The following is a 19,379-nucleotide window of genomic DNA, read 5'->3' as shown; positions in this document are numbered from 1 at the left end:
TCTCTCAAGCCAAACTATCCCATGTAGAAATCTCTTCACACTTCCTAAAAAGCCAGTGCCAAGAACTCATGTGTGAATGAATGCGTCTAGCACACATATATTCATCCTAGAGGGGAGATATTCTAGTAGAAACATTTTGAGATGCTACACTATGGAAATCTAGATGGAACTGGAAGTATTTAAACAACTGGACCAGGTTGTCATGTCTTCAAGTTGTAGATGAGCACATGTTGATAAGAAGGAAAGCCTTCAGCTATGGGTTCAGCTAGTCCAGCAGATTTGCCATCTTCATCTCAATCTGCCTAAATAGTTTAGATGTCCAACTCAGTTGATCCCTTTTCCTGTAAACACTTTTTTGATCTTATTCTTTCTGAAAAAATGCCAACTCTACATTCTTTGACTTCTCAGAGCATGTTTAGCATGGGTTGGCAAGTCTTCATACTATTTACCATTACAATTTGTTACATGACTTTTAAAAAAGTGGTCACAGTGATTAAGTAAAGACTTGATCTGATCATAGGATTGAATTAATTCAACCGATTCTACTTACGCAGAGCAACAGCCATGAGAGCAGCAGGAACCCCAAACGCCAGTGGGTAACAAGCTTGCTTACTGTGAATTCCGCATTCTTGAACTGGGGAGAAATTACCAGATTAAAATTCATTATGGCATTGGTAATGCCCATATAGTCCCCATTTTCTAACAATCCCTAACTGGTTATTACGTATTGTTCTTCACTTAATGCTTTAGACATATCCATTTCCCTCACTGGTGTCAGTGCCAGAGGAGAAAAGCAGCTTTGTAGTAGAAAGAGCAGGAGATGGGGACAGGTCTAACCTCAGCCCCTATGTAGATGTCTGATCCTGGTCAAGCCAAAATCAGTTCTTACATTTAGTGGGTTTTCTTGGTGGGGGAGATAAAAATGACCTGAATACTCAGTAAATAAAATCAAAAGTGGCTTGGAAAATTAATCTTGTATGTCCCTGAATTCATGCTAATTTGAAAATACTTAGATGACACAGGGCAGGGGTCAACAGACTTTTCTGTGAAGAGCCAGAGAGCAAATATTTTAGGCTTTGTGAACCATTCAGTCTTTGTCCCAACGACTCAAGCCTGCTTCTGTAGGATGAAAGCAGCCATAGACAGCACACAACTGGATAGTCTTCTCTACATTTCTGGATTGGGCCTAGAGGCCAGACTTTGCTAGCTCTCAAATCCTCGGATTGGCATACAAAAAATTAAGACATTGGAAGGAGCAACAAGGGAATTCTGGAAGTCCTTTTAATGGAATGCTGGAGCCTCCAGGAATCTGATCCTAAAGGGGTTTTAACTTTGTCTTTGACTAGCTATTTCACAGTTCTGTAGAGAAAGAAGTTAATCAGTAGAAAACATGCAATGACTTCTGTTCATGGCAAAGCAAAATAAATTCCCTCCCTGAAAAGAATATAAATAATCTGTTAGTCAAATCCCTATTGACACTGACTAGTAGCTTTCCAGTTTCCTCATTAATTATTAAGTTATATAAAATCATTGTCACATGCTCATTTCATATTTGTGTGAGAATCATGATTTCACCTTTAAAGAAGTTATCCTGTAACACATTCTCTGATGCACCACATGCATAGTGGATATTCTAGTAGGAGGGAAGGTGGGGGGAGGTGAGGAAACATAACATAAGAGTAAAAACTACTAAATTTTTATACAAAACAAGTTGGAATGTGTTTTAAGTATCATCTCCAAACTACTAGTTTATGCAGAAATACAGAAACCCCCACAAAATACTTTATTTCATAATTTAATCTGATCCCATGTCTAATTTGACCCCAAATATCTCCTTCAATGTGGGAAATCCACAAACTCTCAATGGATTCTTAGCAAGCACAAAGATCTGAGTGCTGTTGCCAGTTGCTATCTCCTCTTTCTTGGGCAGTTCTTTTTGAAATATCTGAGATGATAGGAAAGCAAAGAATAAAACCTTGCCCACAAAATTCTCCCTAACTCACTGAATATTACCCGGGAGCAAAGCTGGAAGGCAAAAATGTGTTTTTCAGAGCTTCTACTGTCTTATCTCTTACATGAATAAGGACTTTGCATTAGTGATCATTTAGAAAAAGTGACTGCTGTGCTAAGGATGCTATAGATCCTCCAGTGGTCATTAGGACAAGGGATTCTAATAAGATTGAAGAGGAGATACAACTGGAAGGAAAAGAAGCCCATACTCTGGATTTCAATGTGTACTCTGTTATGTGTCTGGTGGCTGAAGTATAATGGAGGAGCAGAGGACAAAACAAGCAAAGCAAGGACAAACTTTCCACGTGATTTTCTCCCCAAAATTAAAAAACAAACAAACAGAAGCCCCCCGCCCCTGATGTTTTTTACCTCTGAGAATGGGAGTGACGATAGTAGAAATCAAACTTCCAGCATTAATGGCCAAATAAAAGATGGAAAAGAATCGGTTTCTTTGTTTTTCCTATAATAACAAAGATAAAATTAAAGTATAATGAAGTTGGTTATGTAACAACTGATCGAACCTGATTATATAGCTGATCATCTGACCTTGCTTCGAACTTAGTTTTGGTCAGTATCTCACTTTCAAATCTACTTGAAAAGAATCCAGTGGTGCACAGACCTAGTGTCGGTGGAATTTGATTCCTGGAAGTTTAGAGTCCATTTATGTGGTTTCTGTGAAGGCATGTGCTCTTACCTGGCCCTCTTCAAACTGATCTCCACCGAATGCAGACACACAGGGCTTGATTCCTCCAGTACCGAGAGCTATCAGGCCCAGGCCAATCATGGACAGCGCCCTACAGGAAGAAGGGGGTGGGAGTATTGCTGAAATGGGAGATTTTAAAAGCAGGAACCTCCTGTTTCTTAGTTTTCCTCAGCAGAACAGGTGCAGCGGTAAGCACAGAGAAGGGATAGCAACCTCTATGAGAAGATAATGCGCAGGGATGCAGTCTTGACAGGTGAAGGGGACTTGATCTCATGGGCCTTCATGTGTATTCCGTTATCTAATAACTTACTAGCTAGAAAATTTAAAGCAATAGCTTGAATACTGAACAAGGATTTTTGTATGGGGTTCTTCTGCAGCATTATCATTTTCAATAAAAGAATAGGTAAGTGAAATGTTTAAGCATTGTCTCTGTGTAATCTTAATAGACTCATACTAGTCATTAAAAGACATTAGAAAACATGATTTAATGGCAAAGCAGAATATCAGGTTAGTTAGTATGATCTTAACTTGTTTACAGAAGACTGTAAAGTAAAGCAAAATGCTTATTATAATACTTTACAATATTAAAAGATTATTTATAATAATTAGAAGGGATTAAGGATCATTTATTTTTATTTACTTTTGCATTATCCAAGTTATCTGTAAGTGTTTTACTTTCTGAATTAAAAAAAAATCACTCATAGAATTCGCCAACCCTCATTTGTAGTTTTGTTAAATGATAGCAGGTACTACAAATTTTAGGTTTTATGTGTGTGTGTTTTCATATCTCTTGATTGCTATGTTGCTTTAAAGTGCTAAAAAGTGTTTTCTGAAACAAAATCTAGAACTACTACGCATAGAAAGAATTCTTTAAAAATATCACATTCATCTTCCTGAATTAGCTGGTTGAAGCACCTCTTTCATTGTTTGCTTCTTAAGAACTTAAGTGCTGCCACTCTAAGCATTTTAAAAGACAACAAAACATGGCAGTTGCCTATAACACACCCAGCACTCTTGTGAGGGTTGTGGGTGTGCTCTAATAGGAACTCCATGAGCAAGGAAAGTAGCTAAGCTTTCCTGAGCACTTGTCACTTGCCAGGCAGTGCTCCAGGTGCTCCATCTGGATGAACACACACAGTCCTATCGTGGGCAGGTGCTATTACAAATGAGGAAACCTAGGCACAGAGGTTAAGAAACAACTAGCGAGGAGCACAGCCAGAATTTGAACCCACAAAGTCCATGTTCTTAATCAATATTGTAGATTAGGAAATTGAGGCGTGGAGAAGATAAGTTGCCCCAAGCCTTACAGCTGCTCTGTGGAAGGGCTGGGGGTCAGACACTGGAAGTCTGAGCTGCCAGACTGAGCTTATAGCCACCGCCCTCGACCAGCAGTTTCCTGTGGGCACCACGGGTGTTACAACAAAGGACCTCGTCTGGACAGCAGTCTGACTGGTGAATAAACCAGAAACTCGGGGGCTGCAGATAGGAATTCAAATTTATTTCTCTTTTGAAAAATATATTTTTATTGATTTTAGAGAGGAAAGGAGAGGGAGAGAGGGACAGTTCAGTTATATTTTCCCAGCCGATAAGATGGTTTACTTAGAGATCAAGGAACCGAAGCACATGAACAGGAAACAAAATAAATCTTGGTAACATGTCTACTAGACCAGACTGCAGTGAAGGGAACTCAATCTCACAGAGAGCACTTGTCAATGGCAGCATCAATGCCAGCGTCCATCAAGGACGCAGAACATACGGCTCGAACAAATACTTATGAAACAGAGTTAATGGGAACTCAGCAAAAGTGTAGTACAAGACAGAAAACCAAAGGTACAGAGTCTTGAGGAAACCTGGTCCAATTGAGGATCAAGATCAGTGGCAGTAACGTCTGTCCCTCCAGGGAACATGATGATTAACATACTAGTAAGTATCCCGTGCACTGACCACGCACCACGTGACATGTACCCCAGACAACAAGCCTTCAAGTGAGCAATGACTCCAGACAACTGTTAGGATGGCGACGTAATGAAGACCCAACACTTAAGTCAATTAAACGGCTTTCTCTATATCGCTGTAAAGCCCTCCTTACACTACGGTGAAGTTCAAGGTGAAAAACTGGAGCACCAAAGAAGCAACCAGTGGGAGGGGGAAGGGCAGCAGGTAACATAACTCACACATGTAAAGGAAGATTGTCGGGGGTCCCATTGTGGTCGAAGTCTGAGAGGTCGTGAATGGAGCTTACTGCGGTGACTGCCTGCCCAATTGTGTAGACGATGGAGAGTGACACGATGGTCCTGTGTATAGAGGGGTTAAGAAAACCCAAGTTAATTGTACAATCCGCTTCCTACTCCACCACAAAAAGGCCCCCGGCTTCAAACTTTCGAGAGCCCGGTCATGAATGTACTTGTTTCTCAAATTGAGTAAAATCGGTAACTCTTAGGAAGGCAACCTGCTGAGGAACTTGTTGCCCAGCCTGCAAGCTCAGAGCAAAGACTTGCCCAGAGGAGCCGGAGCAAGGGGGGAGATGCATTTTATCTTTGAGCTCTTTGAAAGACGCAGTGTTTTATTTTACCTAACCACTGACATCGGTACTTGTCTTGTAGAGGGCCCCCTGGGAAGGCACATGAACATTCTTTAAATTGTTGTCAGCTGAGCCCGAGGTGACTGGCAGAGCCGTCTCTCGGTTACACCCCCCCAAGAAGGCGGGGGGTGTGGTCAGTTCTGACTTCTTACCTTTGTCCAGGTGTTGGCAGGGGCGGGTCTAGATATGTAAATCCAGTAATGCTAGGGCCTACTTAAGAATGCAAATAAGCTCCTTTGATCCTAAGTTTTGGTGTTACTTCCTGGTAATTGGAGGTATAAATAAATGTGCTGCGTTGGGCTGTCAGCTGCTGCCTCTCCATCAGAGAGAATGGCGTCCCACCTAGCTCCAAGCTTGCTTCTATTTCTGCGTCTTTCTTTCTTTCTTTCTTTCTTTCTTTCTTTCTTTCTTTCTTTCTTTCTTTCTTTCTTTCTTTCTCTCTCTCTCTCTCTCTCTCTCTCTCTCTCTCTCTCTCTCTCTCTCTTTCTTTCTTTCTTTCTTTCTTTCTTTCTTTCTTTCTTTCTTTCTTTCTTTCTTTTATTTCTTAATCCCCAGCTCCGCCACTCAGCAACCGGACCCGTTCCTTTTCCGTGCTGGACGCGGAAAAGAGAGAACACCTCTACATGTCTCTTTAGACAATGAGAGATACTTACCTGGTGCCTGGTAACAACATTTGGCCAGGAGCAGACCACTGCTTGTTTGTGTATTGAGTTAATTTGAGAGAATGAATTTCCCTGCTTCTGTCCACATTGTGCCTTGGCCTGGCAGAGCCTTCACTTCTCTGCTGATTAAGTCCTGGGACTTCCTGATAACCCCCTCTTGAGTGCACTTGACCAAGGGCTGGGTGGGTGCCCCGTGCCCTCTCTGTCCATGGAGCAGTGTGAGCCTTTTGACAGCTGGGACATCGGCTGGGGAGCTTCTTTGTTCTCCCTGCCCTTAACTCAATGCTTCCCACATCATTAATGAGCGATGGTATCCCTGCTACTATTTCAAGATGAGACAAAGATGTTACTGCTGCTTGAAGGAGGACGGGAGAACCTACAAATGCCACTTGCACTCACTGCTGAATGCCAGGCACTGTGCCACGCTCTGGGGGGACGCTGAGGAGCAGAAACAGGGCCTAGCATGCTCTCCCAAGAGTTTTAGGTTTCCGATTCTTTGTTCCCAGAACCCATCATCTCAAACCTCTAAGCTAATAATTACTTTTTGGCTTGCCTGGGAACAAGGGAGTTGCAACTACTCACGAGAATTTTCCCAGCCAGGAGTCGGCGATGAGAGCGCCGAGAATGGGCGTCAGGTAGCAGAGAGCCACGAAGGTGTGGTAGATGGCGGTGGACAGGTTGTCGTCCCACTTAAAGAACCGTGTGAAGTACAGGATCAGGAGTGCTTTCCGCAGCAGACAGGGCAGGGGAGGGAAAGCACGGTTAGGAGTGGTCGCGGCAACTGGCGCTCTGCACGCAAGGGGGTGGGTGTCGAAAACAGTTACCTTTCATGCCATAGTAGGAAAACCTCTCGCAGAACTCATTGATCACGATGAAGAAGATGCTCAGGGGGTAACCGAAGCAACTCTGACAAAACAACAACAGTCCAGGGTTAAAATATGCTCCTCGCTGGCCCATTGTCACAAATGAGTGCCAATGGCATGAAAAGCAACCTGTGCCTATGTAGTCAGTTGTCAGTGACTATCCAGAGGTAGACTCTTAGAATTAAATTTTTTTTATTCCCTTACACTCCACACAGAGACGACGATGAAATGAGGCGTCTAGTTTTGTTAGCCTGAGAAGGGCTGCACAAAGCATTTCCTAAAGAGCAGGAACGTCTCATAGAAACTCAGGACTGCCCTCTCATGAATGATAGATGCACGACACACATTTGTTATGTGAATGAAGCACACATGTGAACATTTTGGAGCAAAACAGACTAGAGTCTATAAGGTGAAGTTACACAGAAAAGAAAAAGGGGATACTTACATATGATTTGGACGTTCCTGAAAGAAAAACAAAAATGCCACTATTAAAGTCAAATAATTAAAATGCTTTCTGCTGAGTCTAAACTCAGCCCCTGTGACTTTTCCTGACAGTCAGATGTGTTGCCCAGACCCCTGCAGCCACCTCCAGGATCCCAGCCCTAGCCACGCCTCTTGTCCAGAGTCGGGCCTGGCAGCTGCATCTGCTCTTACTTAGCTCCAGACAACTCTCCTGTGGGTCAGAGTAGAGAACCAGAGGCACAGAGAATGGTGCCAAACCCATTTCCCCTTAAAACACTTCAAAGGCTGCCCACTGCCCACAGGATGAAATCCAGACTTTTAGCATGTTCTTTACTATCTCACAAGGTCAGCAGATTTGGTGAGGATTAAATAATGGAAATATAAAATGCTTAAGGGCACTTAAAACACAGTGAGGGTTCAACCAGCATTCTTGTTACCTGGGCCCACCCTCCTTCCAGCCCCTTCCCCAGGCAGAGAGGGCTCCCACAATTGGTTCACTAAACCGGTGTGTACCCACCCAAAGTCCTTCATGCACAAAACAGCAAATCCTTTGCCAGGAATGCTCCTTGTATGCCCTCCTTCCCTTCATGAAGCCTTCTCTGACCTCCTATGCTGCCATAATGCAATAACAGCTTATATTTCTGCCTCCACTTTAGCGGAAGAATCATGTGCTGTCCATCTCCACTTTTCCAATACCTACCAGAGCAGGGCCCATTGTTAGAAGAGCAAAAAGACAAAGGGTCAGAATCCAAGTAAGTTGGTACAAACCACGTGCCGTTGACCATCTTTTAAACTTAGTGCCCTTCATCCCTGTTGCCCAGACCATGCTCCTCTGTCTCCCCTGAATTTTGACAAGATTTAACCCGTAGTCTTGTCTCAAGTCTTAACATTTCCTCGTGCTTCTTTCTATACTAACGCATTGCCCAGTGTTTGTATAGAAAGAAGTCTGTGTCTGTCACATGCTAGGCCCCTTTCCATGGGGAATCATCTCCCTCCTCCTCTCAGCCCCCTTTGACCACATCTTAGAGTTCTTTGCTATTAGGGACCCCTGAGCAGTCCCCCCTCCTCTATTAGGAATCAGTGACCCCCCAGCAGTGGTTCTCAAACTGAAGTGTGCCTCAGCATGACCCTGAGGGCTTATGAGAACTGGTTGCTGGACCCCACGCCCAGAGTTGCTGTCTCTGTAGGTCTGGGATGGCCCATTGAGTTTGCATTTCTAACAAGTTCTAAGGTGATGTTGCTACTCAGGTCCAGGGACCCCACTTTGAGAACCACAGGTGAGCTGCGATGTTGAGTTGCCCGATTGATCTACATAAATAAGTTTTGCCACTTCTCTGGCCCTGAGACCCAGACAGATCCTTCGGTGCCAGTTCGGAGCAGGAACTGAATATAGAAGCTGCTCAGCACACAGAAGTCTCCACCAAGCCTCCCCACCTCAAGCTCTCACACGGTTCCCCATTCAGGGCCCTGCCTCTCCCACCTGCCACCTTGTATTTTCATTCTGTGCAAATGCAGGGCCCATCCCACAAGAAACAAAACTGTGAACTCTGCCTGAGGAACTCTGCTCTTGGCCCAGACCCACGTGGTCTTCCAGGCCTTCACCCGCTCACCTGGTGGGGCCTTACTTCCCGGTTCTGGTCATGCTGTCTGTGGGCATTGGTACTTCTCCACCTCAGCATGGCCGCACACCAGATGGTCTCACTTTTGCCCACGTAAGAACAGTGATGCTATTTTAGTCCTTGTCCCAAGGAGGGCAATTAACTGTCTGGTCTCACGGGACTCCGATTCCGAGCTCTTCTTGCCCATAAAAGTTCTGGAAGGAGATTCCTCAACCCTAAAGTCTGTTTTTTTCTCCCCAGTTAGACTTCCTTGTGGGGATGGGCTGCTTTGAGGGGCATCATGTGAAGAATGCGGGCATGGGGCCAGACATGTGATTGAATCCCTGTCCTGTTACTTTCCAGCTGTGAGTCTGGGTGAGCCCATCTTTCCTCGGACAGGCTGCCTATCCGATGAAGATAAGGCCACCCACCTCACAGGACCGCTGTGCGTGCCCCGCGTGAAAGCCCCGGCCAGGGCATGACGAGGCATTCAGCAGGAGATGCTGCTACCTAGGCATCCTCAGCACCTCGCACGCTGCTTTCCAGAGGGGATATTAGCCCTTTGCACTCGCTTGCTTTTTTCTCGATTCCTTTATTCTACTCGGGATTTAATTTTTTAAATACCCCAGATTTTACAAAGCACAGCAGTAGAATAAAAAACTGGAGTTTCTTTTCATACAAACTTATTTATTTGGATTTTTTTATATTTCAAATTATTGATACATTCAAAGAGTAATTTTAATCTCTATAATTTTTCATGGTGTGATATTTTTTGAAACATTCACCCACATGAAGACCTGGTTTACATTCACATGTTTTGCAAATATAAATCGTCTCTCTTCTTCCTCCTTTGATTTTTCTGTTAGAACAAACAACACAATCTTTGTGTTTTTTGTTAGGGTGAGGTGTGATTATATGGAGCTTTCCATCTAAATGTTGCTCTAAGTTAGTGGATAATAATCTACCCCTGGAAGTTAGTGTACCATCTCTGAATTCTCCAACAAGATCATGTACTAGTTTCCTAATAAATTTCACATGCATTATCGGTTTTTCATTTTTTCTTTTTTGGCATTCTTTGTACAATATGTAGGAATTTACAACACTGACCTCAAGCCCCCAGAAAAACAATTTACGCCACCATTTTAGAGTCTTCCTCATAAAACAGTATGTGCCTGTGTAATGATCAGCTATATCAACACCCCCCATAAACTTTGTATAGTTGGTCATGACCTTGGATTTGAGAACTATTTCCTTCCCACCACCACGCACTCTCCTTTCCACAGACTCAGTCTCTGAAGTGTTCCATGTACTGAGCATTGTGACTATCCTATTGTCTTTCCACGCAAGAAGCATTACATTTTCATCCCTGAAAGCCACTATCTCTCCTTTCATTAGCTTTGGATGTTTGATATCAGGTGGATTATCTTTCCTATTGAGCATTATTGTCCCTGTCAAGTGTGTTTTTTCCTTGAACAATTCCTTTGCAAGAGTGACACTAGTGTAATACCTGTCAGTGAAGAAATGATAACCTTGAGAACCAGGTACTGAGTTCTTCAATCTTTCATGAAGCTCTAAAACTATTCTGCTAGTAAAAGGGAGATCAGGTCTCACCAACGTTTCAGATGTTATTCCTCCATAATAAGGGACAAATGAATGTACGTAAGCACATTTTGAATCTGAGAGGACATATAAACGAATACCCCATTTTGTTGGCTTTTTAGGATTATATGTGATGAAGTGGATCTTTCCCTTGAAACCAACAACAGCCTCATCAACAGCAATCTCTCTTCCAGGACAGAATCTCTCCCTAAATTTCATTTCAAGGTATGACAAGAAGCAGTTTACCTTCTCGGTTCTTGTTCTCAAATCTTTACTTGACTTTTGGTCGTTTTTCAAGTGTAAAATCCAAAATATTTGCAAGAACCTTTCTCTTTTGAAAACAGATTTAAAAAATGATATATGAGACTCAAAATCCATGGACCAATAACTCTGCAAGTTGGGGTGATTCAATACACCCATATTTAGTATTACACCAAGAAAAGCCTTCATTTCCTCTATCGTCACATCTTTCCAATTATTCCAAGTGGATCGCTGGGATAGTTCTTTCTGGCTAATTTTATGCCTAGCATACTCATTTGTCTCATCCGTTATATTTTTTTATCAACGTCTCAGTAAAAAACAACTGAAAAAAGTCTATTGTTGTGGCACATCCAGAAGGAACTTGAGGTCCAACATGTAACTGACCAGTGGAGAAAGGGATTCTGCTAGGCTCTTTGTCATCCACAGATGTAGATGTCCACTTTTCTTTTTCCTGTTTTCCCCTAGAAACGTAACTTTCACTGGGTCTTATACCCGAATTCTGAATGATATCACCTATATCTCCATCACTCTCACTCGAATAAACAATTGTGCGTCTTCGTTTTGCCTTTATGAATTCAATGTCACTGTCACTGTCAGTACTTTCAGCCAGATCTTTGGGCAAAGCAAGACTTTTTCCTTTCTGTAGTTCCCCTAGGACCAGCGATTTGTTCATCATCTCCACTCGCATCCTTGGAGAACTCACTTTCGTCACTATTACATTTTTCACTTTTTTCTTCGTTTTCAAAGTAAAATTCATCATTGCTGCTTTCTATGTCTTTGGAAAACTTATCCATCCTGAGGAGGGGAAATTCACTCAGAACGTGTGACTGCTAGGGGGCAAACCAATCATCCAACTAAACCCTGTGTCATGACAACATCTGTGATATGCTAATAGAAACCTAAACAAACCTAGGAGACGAAAAGATAAGGAAGGTTCTTTACCAAGGGAAGATGATGCAAGCTCAATAAGGCATGATGCAACTCATGCCTTGGACCCTCCTACTCAAGATTGCTGCCTATGCAAAAGATAAGCTTAGGTGGTGGCATCAGTTAAGACGGCATTTACATTTTACTTGTCCTTTCATGCTAATGAAAACAAGAAAAGATACTGGAAAAATAGACAGATATCCCCCTTCCCCCCGCGGTGAAACTACGTGTCGAGTGTGGCTCGACATACGAGCTGCTACCGATGCTAACTGTGTCGAGTCACACTCAACATCCGAGTGCAAAAGGTTAAATGTTTGTGGAATGAATATGTCCCCCAAAGAACCAGTGGTATCGGTCATCAAGCACCATGTTCAGATCCTGGCTCTGCCACTCGCTAGTTCCATTGGCCCCTCCAGGCCCGCTAGCCACCCTCTGCCCATGAGGCTGACCTGCACGGATTTCATCAGTGTCCCCCCTTGTCCTCCCGATTCCCCATATGGTTTGGCCGGTGGGGAGCCCCTGCAGGAGACCAGAAGGTCAGGTGTCTCTTTTCCTGGCTCCTTCCCGGAAAGGTCACCTGAGACTGCTGTGCCCTCAAGTGACCGACACCGCTCCTCTGAAGTCGACACTTTCCACGTGGCTCTCTCCTTCCGGGGCTTGGTCACTGTTTTGTACCACTTTCCAGGGGTGGTAGCAATGGGGTCGTGACTCCGGGTTCCTACACTATCATGTATGGTTCCCATAATCAGTCTTTCCTAATTATTCTTTTTAAACGAATGCTCCTATTTTGAGTGTGCCATTTGTTCCTGGTGGGACCATGACTGACACAGCCCACAAGTCAGATTTCATCCCCGGACTGGGGAGAGCGCCACTCCCAGGGAAATGAAAGGACCCGTGCTTTTGGAAAGCCCTCTGGCGGTATTCGGAGCCCAGTTCATTGCAGTGGTGCCTGGTCTGCTCGAGGACTTACAGTATATGCGGACGTGGCAGGACCGTACAATGCTCCGCCTACTAAGGCTTCATATAATGTGGTCTTACCACTGTCTCCCACAGACCAGGCCCAGCAGGGAGTGACACCGCATGGGCTCCAACCTTCTCTAGGGAAGCAGGAGGGAGGATGAACACCCAAACTCAGCAGAGAGAGCCTGGGGCTTCCCTGCAATCCTTCCTTTTGCAGATTTCTCGGAATTTTGGTTTCCAGGGAAAGACTTTGCTAAATATTATTTAACACTGACTACTGCTAAATAATAATGGCAAAGGTTTTGTTTACTTCAAACGTAAATAGTGTTATAGAAAAAAGACCAAAACAATCAGAGAGCCTAGGACTTGTTGCAACCTTCGCACCCAGAACTACATGATGGAAAATGAAATTTCTAAAGTCCCGCAAGAGAAAATCTGAGTCCCCAGTCATCGCTCAGGAAGCTTTCCAATCTCTGGCAGGTGTGCATTCCAAAGGTGTGCACTGCCGGGCAGAGGTTGGCAAACTCTTCTCCTGCAGAATTCAGCACTGTTTCCTGGATATGATACTGCGGTCAGCATTTTTTTTTTTTTAATCTTTATTCACCTGTGTCAACAGGATTGCTATCGTAGAAAGTGGATGTCATGCGTAGGGTGAGTCTTAAGTCTGAACTCAAATTTCAACTCAGTCACAAGAGTCTGTTTACTTTGGTGCAATTGGGTCTGTTCTTGGCATCGAATCGGCATAGCGGGGTGGTCTGATGTTTCTAGCATCCTTCACGGGTCACCTGGATTTAACTGCTGGTCTGAGTAAAACAGGCTCGCCATGAGCTCGCTTGGTCAGCACGGGCACAGAGCAATCACTGAGCCAAGGCCTGTTCTTCTGGTTTCTAGGCCAGCAGTGCTTTTGTCTTTCTTTTGGCTAAAGAAACGAATAAAATAAATGTACATGATAGATTTCTATGATTGCTGACTTAGGGGCAACAGCAGGAAAAAACAAGAAAGACCATCTAATCACTTCCCATTACTTAATGAAATCTCTCCATTATGGTGAGCATTTCCTACTGCCTAACAAACAACATTCCATATTTGGAACCGTTTAGGGGGGGAAATATGAACTTATGGTTTGTTACCTAGGTATTAAGGACACCCTCAGCGCCACAATGGGTGTAAAGAGTGAGTTTCTAGCCCTTGGACTTGGGAAGAGAAGGGATGAAGCACTTTGCTGAAGTCTAAGAGAGGAGAAAAGTGTTCCCTATCAGTACCAGGAATGAAACGGAGGGAATACTGTAAGCGTTGCTGGATGTGTTAGAGACGATGTTTCTGAAGTTGTAGGGTGTGGTAGGCAGTGGTGCCCCCGAGCTGTCCATGTCCTACTCCCTTGAACTTGTGGCCCTGTTACCTTGCATGGCAAAGGGACTTTGCAGATGTGACTCGTTTAAGACCTTGAAATGGGGGTTCATCCTGGATTGGCTGTGGCCCCAGTGCGATCATGAGGCTCCCTGGAAGAGCCAGAGGAGGAGATGTGAGGAAGGAAGCAGAGGCCGGAGTGATGACCATTGCCGCAGGCCACCATGACAAGGAATGTGGTGCCTCTAGGAGCTAAAAAAGACAAGGAAATGGATTCTCCCCTGGGGCCTCCAGAGGGAACTCTGACGCCTTGGTTTTAGCTCAGTGAGACCCATGTCAGCTTCTGACCTCCACAACCTTGAGATAATCAATCTGTGTCACTTTAAGCCACTAACTTTGTGCTAATTTGTTACAACAACAATTGCAAATAACACACGGGTTTGCCTTAAGCTTTGTAAACAGGATTTTAATCACTATTTACATAGAACCGAGACTCAAACTTCCTAGCAGTTTTATTTGTTGGCAGAAAAATAAATAGTAACACGCGCCCCGCCCCCCGCTCTCCCCACCCCCCCCAGCTACATTTTCTACCTGGGGCCCTGGACGTCCACACCTGGCGGCTGCCTTGTTGATGCGATTTGGCAGAACCTGTGTGAGCGCTGCCACCTTCCGCAGGTTACCGACTCTCCGCTCTCCATCTCTAATGCTGCTGCCAAGCAGGAGTGGTCTGCAAATGGTTCCATCAACCAGGATTAAAATAGGTTGCTCGTTGTTCCTTTAGGTCAGGGGTGGGGAACCTTTTTTCTGCCAAGAGCCATTTGGATATTTAGAACATCATTCTCGGGCCATACCAAATCATCAGCTTAAAAATCAGCCTGCTATATTTGGTCAAACATTAGTTAACTCACCCCTAATGCCTTGGCAGGGCCGGACCAGATGATTTTGTGGGCCTTGTACAGGCCGGGGGCTGGACGTTCCCCACCCCTGCTTTAGGCCACGCAGGTGCCTTACAAAGTAGGTTGTGTGAGAGCCCAGAGAATGCAGTGGCCTCTGCTAGATTATAGCCTCGCTCTCAGCCTGAGTGGTTTCCGTTAGATACATCGCCCCTGTAGCTCACAGGAGGAAGGACGTGGGCCTTGGAAACAGGGAGGCTGAGCCGCAGCGTGGAGACATTCTTCCGAGCCACGCGGCTTTGTTCAAAGCACTTAACCACGGGACCCCCACTCCTTCACCCAGAGAGGCTAACGCCTTCTTTGCAAGTTGATTTATCAGACAGAGTCTACGTGAGGTTTGCTATTCACTGAGTGCCTTGAAGACCGCTGGGTAGGATGGATGGATGGATGTTTGGAATGAATTGACTTAAAATGAAAATATAGACAAGAATTTTCCAAGGAGAGCTTTGGCCGGGGTGAGAAGGCTCTCAAAGAAAGATACACTCTCCTCCAGGGTTGCTCACATTCAAAAGCAGAAGGTCCTTCTGATGTCACCCTGGGAACTTCAGGCAGGGAGATTAGGACAGAGAAAAGCCAGTCTTCTCAAGTACAAGCCATAGCAGTAGGCGCAGCTTCTCAATCCAGCTGCTTTTCTGACGGGCAGACTACAATGTGGGACTCCTGGGTAGCTGGAGGGGTTGAAGGATCATTTTTAATTCCCCAGGGCAGTGGTTCTCAGAGTGGGGGCTCTGGACCAGCAGCTATACCTGGGAACTCATCAGAAATGCAAACTCTCAGGTCCATCCCAGACCTACCTAATTAGAAACTCTGAGGGCGGGGCCTGCCTCTGGGCATGCTACCAAGCCCTCCTGCTGACGCCCCACGTGCTGTGGTTGGGGGTGTGGGAGGACTCTGCTCTGGAGTGACACTGGGGCGCAAAGAAAAGGGCCTGATGCGAAGGTGTGCACACCAAGTGGTGACTGGTGATCAGCTCCCCTGAAGTGACTCTGCTATTCCTTCCTGCTTTCTGAGGCTCCGTCTTGTCTTACTTTCTGGTGTCCTGTCCCCCTTGAGCTTCCCGAGATGGAGCCTTTCAGGACTGCGCTCTAGCCTGGCTGGCTCTCTGCTGCCTGCAGGGTCAGACCTGCTGCTCGGCACCGCATGCGAAACCCTTCGGCTCCTGCCTTCCGCCTTCCTGCACCCCACGCGGAGGAAGGCACGGGACTTCCTGCCCCACGCCAGGCTCTTCACAGCTGTCTGCACCATTAGGGCAGTTAGCACCCCACCCGCCCCCTCAGGCTCCCAGATACTCTCTTCCCCCTCTTGGCTCTCTTTAGCCTCTTTACCACTGCCCCTGACAGAGCAAGTTGTTCTGATTTGTGAAAAATGTTACAGAGCTGCATATACTATTTTTCTTTTTTGGAGAAAATAGTGTGCACCACTTCAAAAAGAGCCTACCAGGATATGCCCGAGGCGTACCTATGGCTGACCTGGGGCGAGGTGACGGGGTGGGGGTGGGGGGCAGGGGGAAGAGGAAGGAGCTTGGGTGGCTTGTACTGCACACTTGGTTTGATTCCCGCCCCTCTCCTCCCCCAAACACACACACACACACACACACACTTGATCAGCTTCGATTAAGAGGAGCAATGTGCTTTTTTTCTTCCAGACCGGCAGTCAGGTTAACTCAAGAACCAGTTCTGGGCTTGTCACCAGCCCTTGGTTCTGCAGTGGCTCTCCTTGAGGCTGTTTCTTGCCTGACTTGGTGACTTTCCCCCTTATGTGAATGTTCTGCCACATTTCCCACCTCAGGGTTCCTGCTGGTCCATATGGCGCTTTTCTAGGCATTAGGGAACTGTGATGTTGCAGGCCAGCTGCTGCCCTGGGAGGTGTGGCTGACGAGTGGACCGTGGCTTGGCGCCAAGAAGCAAAGGTGTCCCGGGTGGACGCATTGCTTGGCAATGGAGCAAGGGCTGCATCCCAGGCCCGGGGCCCTCTATGGACGGTGGCCCTGCCCATCTTTCCATTGTGGGAGTGTAATTTTTTTTAATAGAAATGGACCCCTTTCCTCAACCACCTTCTTCCCCACCACGAGAGAATCTATTTTTTCCTTGATACATCAGCAAGTAGCTACATAAACAGGGAACACACTGGTGTATGGTCATCAGAATGCCACATGAATCCGGCCACAGGCTATCTTACTGCACCGTGGCTGAAAGCAAATGAATGATCGGTCCTCTGAGAACTAAGAGCGTCAGCTAAACCCCAACAACATGAAGCTACTTTAGAAATGTGGGGAAATCAGTGCTAACGGGACAGCATAAGTTTTATTAAATGGCTTTGGCATGATGCCACTGCAGGGAATGGCTGGGCTCTGGGGCACTGGTGACCTTGCTTTACCCACGCAGGCCGTGCAGGCAAAGGCGCGAGCCCTGCTGAGGAGGATGGGGCTCTCTGTCTTGCCCGCCCCCCCCCCCCCCCCCGAGAAGACAGATACAGAATGTAAAACCATTTGGCTACAGTCTGACATAGGCTTCTCAGCAACGAGGTATCTCATGATGGGCTGTGGGAACAGGGCCCACAGCGAGGGGGCACCTTTGCCCAGCTTTCTGTTGCTGTGTGAGTAACAAACTGCCTTGAGTGTCTGTAGCCATCCACCAGCCAGGCCTTGCCCTGGCCTTGTCCTGCGTGTGTCTGATAGCCACGCCTTTGCCTTTCTTTAACCCACCTCTTCCCTCAGCTTGGGGCCCACTGGGCAGGACTGAGGGAGGCAGCTCTTGGTCGGCACATGGGATTGCTGGGGCTGCCAGAACAACGGACCACAAACGGAGTGGCTGAAAACAATGGAAATGTATCGGCCCACAGTTCTAGAGGCTGGAAATCCAAGGTCAAGTTGTGCGCAGGGCTGGTTCCTCCCGAGGGCTGTGAGGGAGAATCTATTCCAGGCCTCTTCCCTAGCTTCCGGGGCTTATTGGCAATCTTTGATGTTCTCTGACATGGAGGAACATGCCCCATCTCTGCCTTCATCCTCATGGGCCTTCTCCCGTGTGCGTGTTGGTGTCCAAATTTCCCCTTTTCATGAGGACACCAGTCACATTGGATTACGGGCCCACCTACTCCAGAATGACCTCATCTAAACTGATTATATGTACGGTGTCAAACAAGGTCACATTCTGAGGTACCAGGGGCTAGAACTTCAGTACATGAATTTGGGGGGTCGGGGGGGGGGGCACAATTCAACCTATAACATCCAGAGAGCACCTGTAGTGCTCAATCTATGGCTGTGGTTATAGATATTCTCCTTTTGAAAAGATTTCTACACAGGATTGTCCAAAGAGATAGGCTTAGAGGCCCATATAGCCGCCTCTGATAGTTTTATAAATAACTATGACTTTTATCATTGCTTCCATAACCAAAGATGTGCATCACTGACCGCCATTTCTGTTCTCTTTCAGAAAGAAATGATCCTCACGGGCCTCAGGATCCGACTGGCTTCGGACATGCTCAATTCGGGGAAAGGGCAGCCAGGCTAGAGGGTGCTAGGAGTTAATATGCAATAAGCTGTCATGCAAAACAGGAAGATCCAGGCACAGGCTTAAGCTCTGCCTCAGTTACTTCAGCAAGGTGGGTGTAAGGAAGGCAGCCCTTGCTCTCCAAGCTAAGTCCTTTATCCACACCTGGACATTCCTTTATTCAGAACATCCTTTATTCTGAACTTCGAGCTAGGCTTCCTTTAAATGCTGTGACTGCTGGGAGTGAATAAACAAATCCATTCCCAGGTCAAGGAGAAGCCAGCCATCCTCAGAGCCGGCTCTGAAGGGAATGAGAGAACAGAACCAGAAGGGAAGCAGCTGTCAGCCTCCTGAACAACACCCTCCCACCACAGCCACTGCACACACCCAGCACACAATACCGACAAGGGAATTCGTAGCAGCCCTGGTAATATTGTATATTGGCGGAGAAAACAATACCGAGACACGCAAGTGCCACTAAATCAAAAGGAAGCAATCTCTTGGTCCTTTGAGGGGTTGTTTTGGAGGCAATTAAGTTGAAGACCTAAATATCAGAGACAAAGATTTTTTTACTCTTAGATGTGAAATCGTGGCTAGAAAATTTGCTTTATGATATCAGTAAGTGGGAAGTTAGACTGCAAAGCTATGCACGGAACGTACATTTCTCCCCAGTTGATATTTAGACTGCACATGCCTCCTTCCTATTATGAGTCTTCCTATAAGACATTTCTAGAAGCAGAATGCTGGTGAAACATTTGCATATTTTAAATTTTGTTACATATTACCTAACAACTCTCCATGGAAGTATTAGGTGACTAACTTTTTCCAGTCTTGTAAGTTTGAAAGGAGCATACGTAGAAGAAAAAGCTATAAAAAAAGTTTAAATATTATCCATAGCTAAGTGTTGCCTGGAAACTTTATCCACAGATCCACACTACAATACCAACAGAGCATGCACGTAAGTT

At 45.7% G+C, this 19,379-nt stretch overlaps 1 protein-coding gene across 1 annotated transcript in view; it reads right to left on the bottom strand.

The window, feature by feature from the left end:
- Positions 1 to 19,379, bottom strand: part of SLC15A1 (solute carrier family 15 member 1) — a 51,441-nt gene that overhangs the window by 25,341 nt on the left and 6,721 nt on the right. The window contains exons 2-8 of the mRNA XM_079779108.1: positions 7,265 to 7,281; positions 6,781 to 6,862; positions 6,539 to 6,680; positions 4,888 to 5,007; positions 2,705 to 2,804; positions 2,380 to 2,470; positions 551 to 634 (exon numbers count right to left, since the gene is read on the bottom strand). Coding sequence (XP_079635234.1) covers positions 551 to 634; positions 2,380 to 2,470; positions 2,705 to 2,804; positions 4,888 to 5,007; positions 6,539 to 6,680; positions 6,781 to 6,862; positions 7,265 to 7,281 — 636 coding nt within the window. The remainder of the gene's footprint in view (positions 1 to 550; positions 635 to 2,379; positions 2,471 to 2,704; positions 2,805 to 4,887; positions 5,008 to 6,538; positions 6,681 to 6,780; positions 6,863 to 7,264; positions 7,282 to 19,379) is intronic.

This window comes from Cnephaeus nilssonii (assembly GCF_951640355.1).
Source record: "Cnephaeus nilssonii genome assembly, chromosome: 8".
Taxonomy (NCBI): Eukaryota; Metazoa; Chordata; class Mammalia; order Chiroptera; family Vespertilionidae; genus Cnephaeus; species Cnephaeus nilssonii.
This window is presented reverse-complemented; position numbering and strand designations above follow the sequence as displayed.